The 14,094-nt window shown below is 41.4% G+C and overlaps 1 protein-coding gene across 3 annotated transcripts in view; it reads left to right on the forward strand.

Annotated features, from left to right (window-relative positions):
• mapk10 (mitogen-activated protein kinase 10) overlaps positions 1 to 14,094 on the forward strand; it is a 38,926-nt gene continuing 24,832 nt past the window's right edge. For 2 of the 3 annotated variants that reach the window (XM_008297106.1, XM_008297107.1), the window contains exon 1: positions 13,379 to 13,466. Coding sequence is in view for 1 of the 3 variants with exons in the window: in XM_008297108.1 (XP_008295330.1) it covers positions 75 to 77; positions 13,369 to 13,440 (75 nt within the window). In the remaining 2 variants the exon portion in view is untranslated. Of the gene's footprint in view, positions 78 to 13,368; positions 13,467 to 14,094 lie in introns of those variants that run through there. The other variant, XM_008297108.1, reaches the window with a different exon arrangement.

The raw sequence follows: 14,094 nt of genomic DNA on the forward strand, positions 1-14,094 counted from the left end.
CACCGCAGCGTTCCCCGTCGGGATGTTTTGAAACGGACTGGCACCGGACTGGGATCGTCATCAGCTGGCACGGAATGGTAAGGCCCGGCCGATGTGGGGGTTTGTTTGATGTGGATGCTTGGACCTGCGCTGCCTGGAGGGTGGAGTGATGAATATTGATTGGAAGGGAAGGTTAATGAAGTCCACTAGTGATGCCTCGGTGTAAAGGGGGGGGAAGAAGGGACCTGCGATTTGCTAAGAAAAAAAAAAAAAAGAAAGTGAGCCCCATCTTTGATTCATTCACCACAGCGGATGTTGTTTTATAACAGCTCTCATTATGGCGTTAGTCCTGACCTGACTAAACACTGTCCTCCATCCTCTCACAGCTTCATCATCACTTCCAAAATTGCTCTGGCATCCATCATCATGTTTAAATATCTTGTATTTCAGTGCAGCACATCCTCCTCATGCTCTGTGGGAAAAACACAGCACTCTGGGCTACTGGTTATGCATATTTGATTGGGAGTGCAGGAGTGGTGCAAATGGATGATGGATGCTCTTCAAAACACAAGCCAGGCTAACATACTGTAGGCCTACATGCAGGGTTTGTCCCTCCACCTCCTCCTCCTCCTCCTCCTCCTCCTTCCCTCCTCCTTCCCCCCCTTCAGAAGTCAGCTGCGCACCTTGTGCATTATGCAGACCGTCACTACTTCACCGGGGATGTGGGACCCAGCTTCAGATCAGAGCAAGACAACTACACAGCAAACAGTCTGCTTATCTCCCGATTCATGAGGGTGTAGTTTCTCGGTCGTGGTTTGGATGCTGTAAGCTGTATTTAAGGGGAAGTGATGATTCCTGGAGGCTTTTGTCAGTAAAAAAAAAACTGAACTTGAAAGCATCATAATGCAGAGGGGATGGGATGTTACTCACTCCAGTGTGGACTGCGTTCTGTGAAGTGGATTAAAAAGCGACAGAGGAAGGTAATTTCTCTAAATCAGCTTTGTTTTGGGTCACACGTCTGTCTGCACATTTCATTAGACCCACATGACCTATTACACTGATTGCACAGGTACGTGGGAGTTGTTAGAAAGACACCACATTGGGCTTTCTAGTCTGTTTTGTTGTGTTTATATTTTCAAATTGCAGATTTTTTTTTCTCACCCCCCTCCTCCTCTCATGTTTGGTCATGCCTGCAGCCACCGGCTAATTACTGTGCTGTGGAGTCAGCGAAGGTTTAAAGGTGTCACAACAAACTCTCCCATGTTCAAGACAGAGAAGAGAGAGGTTTTAGCGCTGTGACCTTGGGTGCTGAATTATTCAGGAGCAGGCTTCCATGCATGCTGGTGAAAGTGCTGCAGGGAACAGGCTTAACAATTAAACAAAGCTGCTTTTTTTTTTGTCTGTGGGTGTTTCTGCAGAGGCTGAAGAGCATGACATCCCCTCCTTTAATAGATAAATAGTTTCACCCATCCTCTTTGTCCTCCTCATCGTCCGTCATCCTCTGACAAATCATGTGTTTTGCAAATACTGACATATTTCCAGTGGTGTATCAGAGAAATAGCTCCAAATTATTAAAACAAATCTGTTTCGCTTGAGGTTGGTAGCCGCTGCAGGTCCACACCAACTGATGATGAATGGCATTGATTTCTGGAGAGGTAGCTTGTTTATTCAATGGAGGATCATCAATGGAAATAGCCACCAGCGGACTAACGTTCTGCTGCCCTGTAACACTTGCGTCTTTATTCCATTTTGTTTTTTGTTTTGAGCCGTCAGCACAGTAATCCTATGTTATGTAATAATATAAAGCAATGTATTAGGATGAGATAATGGCGGGATTGCAGGCTTGATTAATCAGCAAAACTATGGAATGTTATCTTTTCACGATTATTTCATCCTAGTTTTGCTTAATGCAGTTTACAAAGCAGTGAAATCCTTTTATTTAGGAAGAGGAGCAGAAACAAACCAGGATAGCTGCTCTGGATAAATATATGAGAAGCTGATTTTAAAAAAACTTGCTGGTCATCAAGTACATAAAAACCCTCGTCATGCCTCTCTTTCATGGTTCTTTTAATTATATGGAAGGTCAAAGTCATCATTAGAAGAGGATGGATTACTGAGGGACACGGTCAGTCATCACCCAATGACCCTGGCTGAGAATTGTTCCTTGCTTTGGATTACTGTGGTTTTAATAATCTATTCCTCTGTAGCAATGGAACTTAGATGAATTAAATGCAATAGTAGTTTCATAATAGATAATAAAACCAGGAGGGGAAAAAAAAGTGAATCAGACAACAGGGATAATCAGGTTAATAAAGAGGCTGCAGATATTAGCTGTTTAAATCTAGCATGCCAGGCCGTCCTCTTATTTTGTCAGCTTTTGAAAATTAAATTCTTGCTGCATGAGAGTTTATTCCCCCCAGGTTGCAGTATTGCTTACCACTACAAACAAAAAGAGAAATATGCCTGCAGAGTGAGATGCGCTGTTACATAATTGGATTTGATTGGACAAATATGCAGCTTTTATTTGCTTTTACAGATAGCCACGCGCGAGACTCTTGAGCTGAGTCACATTCGGTCCCAATCCTCCACGTCTGCACATCTGTAGAGAGAGTTGAGAGTCACCAAAGTTCAGATGTTGTAGCAACTCACAGGACTGCAGATGGAGGATTTAAATCCAGACAATGCTGGAAACATCTTAACATGTTCTCACTAAGGATTGGTGTTAATAAATGAACACCATGTTGGCATCATGTGAGCAGGGAAGCAGGTATGGAAATCCAAATTTGTTAATAGGATGGACATATGAGAAATGCCAAGTACAAGATTGAGAAACAGTGATTGTTTTGCAGCAGTGTTCGTTTTAAGAAGGCTTTACCTGTAACCATGGCATCAGAATATCTCTGTGATTTTTGCATCTTATGCGTTAGGAGTGTTGTTTTAGAGAATCTACGGCGCTTTCCCTCCAGTCTTGCCCTCCTCCTTTACTTGCACGTCTTACAGAAAAGCTGTAAATCAGATGAACGTGCTCAGCACCTGCCATGTTGTTACCATGCAGCTTATCAGAAAACTGCCGCGTAAGCAGGTTTCCAGCTAACATCTCTCGTATTTACTTAAAGCGAATCAAGCAATGCAAGCGAGACAACAGACGAGAGCACAGACAAGAGGGGAGGAGGATTTCAGCTCCAAAGAAGCGAATCAATAGACGTCAGTGAGCGTTCGGATTCTCACAGCCCCGTACATGAGCTCGGGAGTCAGTAGCTGTCTTGTTTTCCTGGCTGGGCCTGCAGTTTGAAGTGCTTCCCTTCCCCTCCCCTGAGCCCAAACGGGGAGGCTGTACTGCGTTTGGCTCAGGCTGCACAGTAAAGGCAAGGCAACGCTGCATACTGCAGGAGAGGCTGAGGCTGCTGAACCAAGCACTCTCAATGGAGCGCCGAGGGAGGGGGAGGGGAGACGGTTGCAGCGAGGCTGGGAGCCTGGGAGCAGGAATGGTGGGAGCGAGGGAGGGACAAAAGAGAGGCAGGAAGGGGAAAAACGCAGGCTCTCATCAGGGCCGAGGATGGAGGGAGGAACCAAGACAAGGATGGATATGGACAATGTTGTGGTGCGCATTGTGCCACATTCACAGACACTGTAGCTTTCAGCCTTATGACTGAGTGGAGAGAATGGAGAGAGGACAGCAAGCAAAGATGAATATACAAGCAAACAATAACACTTGTGTCTGTGGACGTTCGGACCAGCGCATTGTGCTTTATCATTATCCCTCCAGCAGTCAATCGCTCAGGTCAGCGCAGACATTAAACAGTGTCTGTAAGTCAGTTTAAATCCTACGTGGTTATACTGAGCAGGGATTACACTGAGAAATAGGTGAGAAAGGCAGAACTGACACGTCCTCCTGAATATAAACAGCAGACCAGGACACAAACAGCCTGGAAAATGCAGCAACTACAACACATTTTCCTTTAAAACTACAGTAAAATTCTAGTATCTGTGGCCTCCTGTATTTTACTGTATTTTCAGTGTTACAAACATAATTTACTTATTAATTCATGTAATATTGAACGCAGTAATCAACAGTAGAATATGAGGTTCAGTGTTTCATGCTTGTAACTTCACTTTTCAATAATATACTGTGTTTATATTGCATTTATCTGTAAATTACAGCATTTGTATCAACACTACTGTGAACTGCAGACATAAACCATAAATACAAAACATAAATAATAATTACAGAAAACAAGAGCAGAGTTCACTGGGATATGTCTTTAACTCTGTTTTATATTTAAAATATTTTAAAATATTATATATGGGAATATTTGAATGCATGGCAAATTTTCATCTGGTAAATATATTTCTGAAACCAAGGAAAAATGATTTAATCTAATGTAAAAATATGAAAAAACAATAAAATATAGCAGGACATCAGTACGAAGTCAGAAAACAATATTCTTTACTACCTAAATCACAGCATTAGTCTAAATGCTGCTTTATGAACTGTTGTGCTAAAAAAAAAAAAAAAAAAGTGTTTAGTTTTCACTGTCAGTTTTTACAGCAGACTTTGACAGTCATTCTTGTTTTTGACTTTTTTTAAAAAAGAAGCAGGTTTTACACTATTTAACTGTATTTCTGGGTAAAAGAAACTCCAAAAGAGTACTGCCTTTGTGAAGCGCTATGAGATGACTGTTGTTGTAAATATGCGCTATACAAATAAAATTGAACTGAATTGAATTGAATTGTTCTGGGAATTCATCTGCATTTTTACAGTTTATTTTTTCTAAAGTTTACCGAAAGCAGAGTGACTAATAACTGCCACATGAAGATCATCATTATTGTTTCAAACACTACTACCACACACATGTCTATTCTGGAAGTGGGATGAAATACTTTTGTGTGTGTGTGTGTCAGCAGTCCATGCGAAACAACCCAATTTTGTGTTCCTACCAATGTTTCTTTGCAGTCAGTCACATCTTCAGACTAGGGACTGTATGGATAGTGATGCCCTTTAGATGCAGTTTTCTAGCTGGTAATGAAAAGGACTCACAGGACCCAGCATGATCTTTAATAACAGTCTGAGAGAATTTAAACTTAAGGGAAAAAAGCCAGTTGGACATGCCCAGATGTCTCTTTGGCTTTACTATTTCAGATATTGTCAATAATGTGGACAAAAACATGAATATTACTGCTTTTCCTCATTCATTTTTCATATAACATGATATATTTTAATATTGTTTAGTATATTGTCATAGTGTTTCTGCAGATCTGACACACAGAAGTACGATTTTGTCATACAAAGCTGAAATATTGATATGGGTATTCTGCATTTTACTGTAGGCTCTGTTGCTTTCATTGTAGTCATATTGTGGCTGATATAGTTCTTTTTATTAGGCAGTATGTGAAACCTGTACCTGGAGAATACAGATATGGTTTGATATTTGTGAGAACATTTTTTTTATTTTTTTTACTTTAGCATCCTTCAGCAATTGATGTGCTCCGTTTCAGCGCCATCAAACCATTTTACAGCAGAAATAGAATCGCCGTGTAACTAATGACGTCTGTGGTAGCTTCATTCCATCAGGCCGACTGCTCCTTCATCACGGGAGTCGTTTTGACGTGTCACAGCAAGAAAACCACAAGTGTAACAAACGACGTGGCCGCATTCCATTTCGTTTACCACTCGCGTGCTGACTCAGAGGCTTTACCAGATCACTTCAGCGAAGCACAGTGATCGTTACTGTTATTAATTACACCAGTGTTTTACCTGCTGGGAAGGTCTGCTGTGAGAAATGTTTACAGCAGGGCCTGGCACACTTAAACTAAACCCAGCTATTGTGAATGCTATTAGTTAGAAATGTTTTCCGTCAAAATGTCTAAATGAATGCGCGGTCACCATTTTCTCCATTTTTTCTTTAACCTTTGACTCCTTTGCTAATGCCACATTCTCTGAATAATGTTCAGACAGTTATTACAAGCCGCCGAGTAAGAAACAGCCAAAGAAATAGTGAAACAACTCTGGTTCCATCAAGCTTCTCATTAGAGCATGACAGTGCAGCGCTAGGGCCTTGGACCCGGCTCACCTCAAATAGCATGTAGCTGTTTTTAATGTGATCAGTTACACTTTTTTTTTCTTTTTCCTGCTACGGCGAGCCAGAATACCTGCTGTGAAAAAGGTCCATTCCAGAGAGTCGGAGAAAACAGGGATTTCTGTTCTCCCATTTGGTGAAAACAAACCACAGCTCCTCAATTCAACTAATTCAAATGGAGCTATAATAAAAATAATAATAATAATCATAATAAACTTGATTTCACCTTTCGAAACAGGAGTGCTTTAGAAAAATGAGCATGGATAAAAATTTAAAAAGCAACACTACAACATTAGAAAAGACAATAAGACATTAAGAAAGTGCATCAATAAAACATTAGAAAAGGCATAAATGGCAATCTGTACAGATGGGTTTAGACATAGTTTATGCCTGATTTATGCACAGTTTGCACCTGGTTTCACTTGTTAAGCAGCACACATACAAAACAGAAGGAAAGTACCGAATTTAGGTTATTTATTCATCACCATTCTGGAGTAATGCATATGGAATAACAAGAGAAAAGCAGCAAAAAGGATGCAGGTTGCTTTAGAAACGAGTGGTTTTAATGGTGGCTGCTCTCAATCCAGACTTTCTGCCAGCTACGCGCAATAAATACATAAAAACCTCAAGCGTCCTACCAGGATTAAGAAGTACTACTGCTGCCGCACAATGGGACTCTGCATCCCCCCACGAATGCAGAGTGATCACCGGTTCGCCCGAGGCGTTGTTGAGCCCATGAGGGCGGATGTAACAGAATGCCCAGGATCCAAACAACAAGGGCGAGCCACAACTGCAGCAGCACACAGACAGCAGCACTGCAGATTAATGGTCAGCTGCGTTCATAATCAGCGTCATCTCATTCAAGATAATTAAAACCTCCTTTCTGTTCTTGCGCGCTGCCTTTGGAGCGGTTCCATTCTTGAGTTTCTCTCCAGCTTTCTCTTAATAGCTGCTGTTCAGCCAGCGCTGCCGACTCAGACTTCTGTAATTGTGCGATAGATTTGTTTCCGTGAATGCGTTTCTGTGAGACTTTAGGGTGTTCGAGTGCAGCGGGGATTTGAACTGAATTGCAGGATGGGATGTTTTACCATCTTTTTTATGTGTCTCGTGTTCTTTCACCAACACAGTGTGAATCAGGTCCAAGTCATTGTGTCAGCGCTGCTTAAATCTGCATCCCTAAGCATCAATGTCCATTTTTCGAGTGATTTTGTTTGATTGCTAAATTGATCAGCAATCTGATTGTAACATGGCACCTTTCACCGACATGCTCATAGGTTTTATCCGAACACGGTGCAGCGATTACACGGTCCTGGTCGGGCCTTGATCGGTGCGTGCTGCATGAAATCGCTTTGACACAGACTCTGCGTTTGTCTTGTTCAAACTGGGAAATTGAAAATACGCTATCAGACGTGACAAGTCAAACCAGGGGAAGGACACGGCAGCTAAACATCTTCCTAACTGCAACAAATAGTCAATTTTATAGAATCTATGCAGCGAAGGATCCTTTACATCCCACAGCCCGCTGTTGCTTTCTAAACTCTGATGCAACGCCGTGAAACTCTGTGAAGCTTCAAGAGCAGCATATAGAGGAGGAAGAACTTTGTCGGTGCTGTGCTCATATCGTGCAAAAGTTGTCTAATACTGGTGTCTTCAACGGATTGTCTTTTCTTTTCTTTTTCACTGAACATCAAACCACCTGGTTATAAAGGGGAGCCAAGTGTCAGGAAAGTGCAGCTGGAAATTTTAATGCTTTTATAATAAAACTTTGTTTCTGTTCTTTGAGCTCTGCTGTCCTGAAGTAAGCTATCAGGAAATGTACTGCTGTAGCGTCTGTACCAGCTGAGGTACTGTACTTGTTTTAAAAAAAAGAAGAAAAAAGCACAGCAAATGTGAGCAAATGCCACCGTTAAGGGATGTTATAGTTTCGTCACAGCTCTTACTCCAAATTGAACTGACCTCCAACACTGAACACCTCCGAGTCTTCGACAGTCCACAGCGTATTATCGTCCATCTTCTGAAGACGCTACATACAGGGATATTACATTTCAGGTTTGCTGCACCTTATACTTAATCCTGCTTAACTTAGACGTACTTTCTAGGAGACCATCTAGTCTTTTGGAGCATCTAGTGGCAGCAAAAGCACAATCAGAGTAAAAACAAGATGCCGACAATCTCCATCAAAACATCGACATGAAAGTGGAGCAAATACAAATCTCATCAAATTTTACAGCTCAAACTTGTTTTGTTCGACTTAATTACAAATTAATGATTTACAATTTGCTAAATTTGACAAAATTTAGCCAACAAAGGCATCATTTCCTGCTGCCCACTCTCTCATACCACTGACGTGGAATGAGCTGGAGCTGAAAACCTTTTTTTTGTTTTTAGCCTATTCCATCTTTCAATCAGCTGCTCTTGGCTCCTACTGATGAGACGTATTGTAGTCAGAATGATATATGGGCATGTAAAGGAATAGTGCTGAGTGTTTTCTTAGCTCTAACCAGAGCAGCATTTCGACCACGACCACCATCAGCAGAATCTGGACAGAGGAGTTGAACAAACAAGCGCAGAATCCACCGTGTCTGGCTCACTGCGGGGCTTCAGGGGCGACTTGCTGTAGCGTGATTTGGTTTGCTTTGTCATTGCTTCTCCATGATTAGCTCTGTCTGAGCATTACACACGCCAATTTGACTTACAAGGCAACCAGCCACTTACTGTTGCATTATTGTAAGCTGTGCAAAGTTCTACAGAAATGACAGCTCCAAGGTGAACTGTTTTTGTCCTTTATTCCGCCATCATGATGGTACTGCGTTGTTTCATTCACTTTGATGAAATGGGATTTTTTACCATCTTGCCAAAATAGTCTTACTAAAATACATCCCATCTGCAGAAAAGCTTTTTATTACACAATTATTTTGCTTTGTTAATTTAGCAATATCACAGGTTATTGATCAAAGGCTAGTAGTGACAAATTAAAGGAAAAAAACAACATAAAATGTCTTAGTTCGGTGTTGGTCCACTGCATGTCACCAGAACAGCTTCAGTGAACCTTGGCATTAATTCTCCAAGTCTCTGGAAGCTCTACTGGAGAGATGTGACACCATTCTTCCTAAAAATGTTCCCTCATTTTGGTGTTTTGATGATGATGGTGGCTAACGTGTTGGCTCAAAATCTCCCAGTTGGGTTGAGATCTGTTGACTGTGAAGCCCACAACACAGGATTCACATCATTTGATGAGTATGATGATGATGTTGATCATGTGCTGTGGCTTTAACAGTCACCAGATCTGAACCCAACTGAACACCTATGACAGATTTTGGATATCCTGGAAGAGATTGTTCTCATCAGGATAGAAATGTTTCATCACAGGATAAAGGTGATCACTTGGAACAGCTTTAGATTAATTTTCTGTTAGCCTTCGCTCAAAAGGACCCAAACCATACTAGAAAAAGGCCCCCAACCACATACCAAAGCCACTGAATCCTCTGCTTTGAGGGGTCAGTGGTTCAGGTTTTTCCTTTATTTTGTGACCCATCTGTGCCAGGTTTGTACAGGACTACTACATAACAAGCCGCTCACTGCATGTACGTCTCCTCACAAACTCCCATTCAGAGATGATCCAAGCAGTGTTTGAATTATCATAGTGTATAGTGGTGGAAGACAAACATTTTGGCCTGTGAGGGGTTTAATATCTTATGTACACAGATGGCTAAAAGATTAGAGCGCCGCAGCTAGAGCTAGCTGGGTGCCAGGGCCGACTCAGTGTTGACCTGTTAGATGAATAGCAAATATTGTGCCGTGTTAATGTGCCGGCCGCGATGTTTGTCGTGTCGGACGTGCAGATGTGGTGCGAAATTACGATAGTGGTTTGAGGGACTGTAAATGAATTGGGCGGCCAAATCGCATGACCTCAACCTTTTCCTGCATTTTTAATTTACTCTGCAGTCTGCCTCTCATCTTTCTTTTCTTCTTTCCTCATTAAATGATTCATTAATTGCTTCGTGTTTCATGGCACACATCGCTGTGGTTCACACAGCTGCACCACACCCAGCAGGAATGTCCACTGTCACTCTCCACTGTACCAATCTGTCAGGTGAAATAAGCCAAAAAACCAGAAATCTCAACCCTTTGTGTCCCATATCTCTGTTCTTAAAGCTCCCCTGCTGCCTTTGGATTTAGCACAGACATTAAAGCTTTAACTGTGACGGTATTAGAGGACTGGTGGAGCTAAGAAAAAATTACATTTATGTCCTGGAAGTTTCAGATATTCTCGCTGAGCGCAACATGCAGAGCCACTTCTTTTCATCTGCCTTTCTAGAGTTTTAAGAAAAGATCGTCCTCCAAACATTTTGGGGACATCTGTGTGGATTTTATGGCCACACACCCGCCCTAATGGGCCGACACTAGGCTTTCTTTTCCTATTATTTGAGATACCATCATCAACACCATGTATCAATTTATTCAGAAGATGTGATCATTAGCACATTGGGAGCTTCATTACCTGGAAAACCCTTGAAGTCATTGTGGGCGAGAGCTGCAGCCCATCTCGCGCCGCCTTAATGTGGGAGCTGCTGTCGTTCAGAGCTTTCTTTCCACTTTTTTTTTTTTTTTGTTCGCCCCTGCAATGGTTTGAACTGATCCGCCGACAGAAAAAGCCAGCGAAAATTGGCAAATCTACATTTAAACCAAATTGACCCATTAGCTGTTCTTTCACAGAGAAAGCCTCCCAGCGTTGCCAAAAAAAATCGCCACACTGCTTTTATGCAAATGCAGCCTCTGATGGTGCCGGCTCTTCTCGGGGCTTATTTCATCTATGATAGCAGCATTAAGCGGAGCCCTGTGAAACTGCACACATTATCCTCTCAGTGTCTAAACTCATATGTCCCCTGAAGGTTGAAAAAGGTCAGTGTGTTTGAGTTAAAATGTGGATGTGAGGGTTGTAATCTGAACCGGTCAATTGGTAGGTCGATATACTCTTATCCGATTGGTTGGACAACAGCCAATTTCACGTTTATAAAGACAAAATAACTACATCAGTATTCTTCCAGGATTAATCCATTGTTTGCGGCAGTAGGAGGAACAGTCTACAGATATTCTAGGGTCTAGCTTATTTAACTCAGACTTGGCGCCAAACTAACTCCATCCACCGACATTTTCCTTCATTTACCACAGTGTTGGGGCACATACGGTCAAACTGGATAATAAGGTTGATTATTTTGGTTGCTACACTTTCATTCTGCCTGTTATCTTACAAAGGTGCATTTTTTACCACTTTGCATGCTAGCGGAACACATTTTTGCATTTGGTGTTTCATTGCTCACCATGTGGTCAACCATCTGGCAAGTCATGTAAATGCTGGGAAATGACATGCGACGACCGTAAAATGTTATTTATGCACTATTCCATCATGGCGTCATGTTATTTTCATATGGAGCTGTGCAGCTTAGATGTTATAGATTGGATTTCTATGCAGGGTTTTTTTCCTGGCTCAGAATGGGCCTTTGTTTGGGGGGTGACTACGCAGAAATCTATGCATTTTCCTCTATTTTTGGCAATTTGATAAACAAAAATGTCTATTATGTTTCCATAAATGAAACCTAAATTAACAAATCTGACTAAAAAGGGGGTTTATTATCACTTCCTATCACTTGGCGCTGGATAAAACTTCTCTCTGGAGCCAAAAATGTCTCTATGCAGGAAAAACCCTGCTATGAACAATCAGTATGTAATGAGAACAAATGCACTGTCAGATGGGTGTTTTGAAGTGTTCCATTTTTTTTTTGTTTTTGTGTTGAAAGGATGGCTTTGACATTTCTGGAAATAAGCTTTATTGGCTTTTGTTCTCAGCATTTGATGACAAGATTACCACCCACACTAAATATGAAGCTGCAACCAGCAATTGTTTATCTCAACCTATCAAAAAATCTTGTACATATTAAACAATGACATTTCACGCTTCATGTGTGTGTGTGCAGCTTCTCAGTCAGGCAGGTAGTGTTATTCCTAAGAGCTTCGGTAGAAAGGACTCTTTTTGGTTTTTGAACACCTGTCACCTCTAATGCAATTTTGTCTTTATGCTGAAACACAAATATGACAAGTGAAATATTAAATATAGAGTCTTAATTCAAACACATAGAATAAGTAGGTTCACTGACTGAGCTGCTGCAGAGGACATTTTGATGTGCAACTGAAAAGAAATACAAATAAACATATACATGAAGTGTAGAAAACGATTCAAACACTGCAGCTTAAATTCGTCGTTTTTTCAATGGAGTTTTGAATTGAAACCTACAGACTGATTCACGATCGAGTTACTTCGCTCAAGCGAGAGCAGAAGAAGTTTCAGTTTCTTTTTACTGACATTGCAGATCCCCTCTGATTACTGGCAGCTTCATATTCGACAGACAGACATGAAAGTGATATCCATGTTCTCATCTAACTCTTGAGAAGAGAGTGTTCCTGTATGTTAAGCTATTACTATAAGGGACTTGAGGAGTCTTTTTTTTATCAAAGTACTTATAGAGACTTTGCTATGGAATCAGCCTTCGTGCAGATGAAGAGAAAACAAGGAAGATAAATGCAAGGAGAAAACAACATTTCATTCCTCAATAGCACCATTCATGTCTTATTTTCAGCACAAACCACAACATTGATCATTGTTGGCTCGGTGTATCGTACCGTGATGAAGAATCGATATATTGGTCAGTTCATATTTATAGAGGAGCGGGCAGTGGTGACTTGTTGTTTTTCTCACCTTTCATTGAGAATGATGGGGTCAGAGCCGAGAGAACAGAGCGCGGAGTTTTCTGAGACGATTCAGTCCCACGACAGGAGAGAGACAAGGCACCGAGTATTTGTTTTCCAGAGACAAGATAATAAATTGAATTGCTCTTTGTTGGGTAAGAGCTGCAACTAATGGTTATTTTCATTGTTGAATAATGGATTAGTTGTTCTGGTCTGCGAAATGACAGAAAATAATGTTTGATCAGTGTTTCCCAGAGCCCAAAGCGACGCCCTCAAAAGTTCTCAACCCAGAAAATACTCACGCTTAAGAATCTGGAATCCAAAAAACTACCCAACCCAAAAATAATCAATCTAATAGTTGATGCCTCATTGATTTATCGATCAATCTCTCAAACTGATTCTGACAAATCCAGATGAAGCTGTCCCACTGCTCCGTCTCCGTCATTTGTCATCATCTACTGTATATGTGAGAATTTTGCAGCTCACATGTTATAAATTCCTGCTACTCCTGTTCACACCTCCTGTGCTCCCTCGCTGACTCAGTTTCTCTTCTCTTTGTGTCTTGCAGGTATTTATGAGCAGACATTTCTTATATAACTGCAGCCAACCAGTCCTGGATGTAAAGATAGCCTTTTGTCAGGTGTGTGTTCCTTACAGGTAAAAAAGGTACAGTACCCATTCACTTCCATTTCCCCTTCATTGCTCTGTGTGTTTTTGCTGTTGTCTGTGTTTCTCTGATGTGCACACAAACGACGTTTAATAAAGACAAAAACCCTGCAAAGCGTTTCAATTAGGAGCCGCGGTGTAAATATCCTTCAGGATTTTTTTTTTTTTTAGAAGGTGAAGCGCTTTCAGCCTCGTGTTGATGAATTCATTATGCAAAACTAAAAATAATTCAGTGATTTTCTGCTTAAGTTCAACACCTCAGGAGTTTATCTATAACTGAGATGTCTGCTGAAGACAAAGCAGCAAAGTGTTTTTCTAACCGAAGCTTAATTGTCCGCCTCCTGTTGACTTCCCGACAGTGTTAAATGTAATTTCATAAGTGTGCATCTGCAGTCTGTGCGCTACAGGCTGTTGCGCTGTAGCTCAGATGGGATGTTTGTAACAGACGTGGATGTGAATCTGGCCTCTATAGGCACCACAGCCAAGGCTACAGTCTGATGTGGTGAAATATCATAGGTCGACTGGTCAGCCACGTTGACTTTAAACGCCACATGTATTAACTTTTCATCCAATGGAACCCTTTCACACTTAATAACACAGTAATACAGCTTTGCTTGGTCTGTGAGCA

This window comes from Stegastes partitus, unplaced genomic scaffold (assembly GCF_000690725.1).
Source record: "Stegastes partitus isolate 25-593 unplaced genomic scaffold, Stegastes_partitus-1.0.2 Scaffold1186, whole genome shotgun sequence".
In the NCBI taxonomy this organism is placed as follows: Eukaryota; Metazoa; Chordata; class Actinopteri; family Pomacentridae; genus Stegastes; species Stegastes partitus.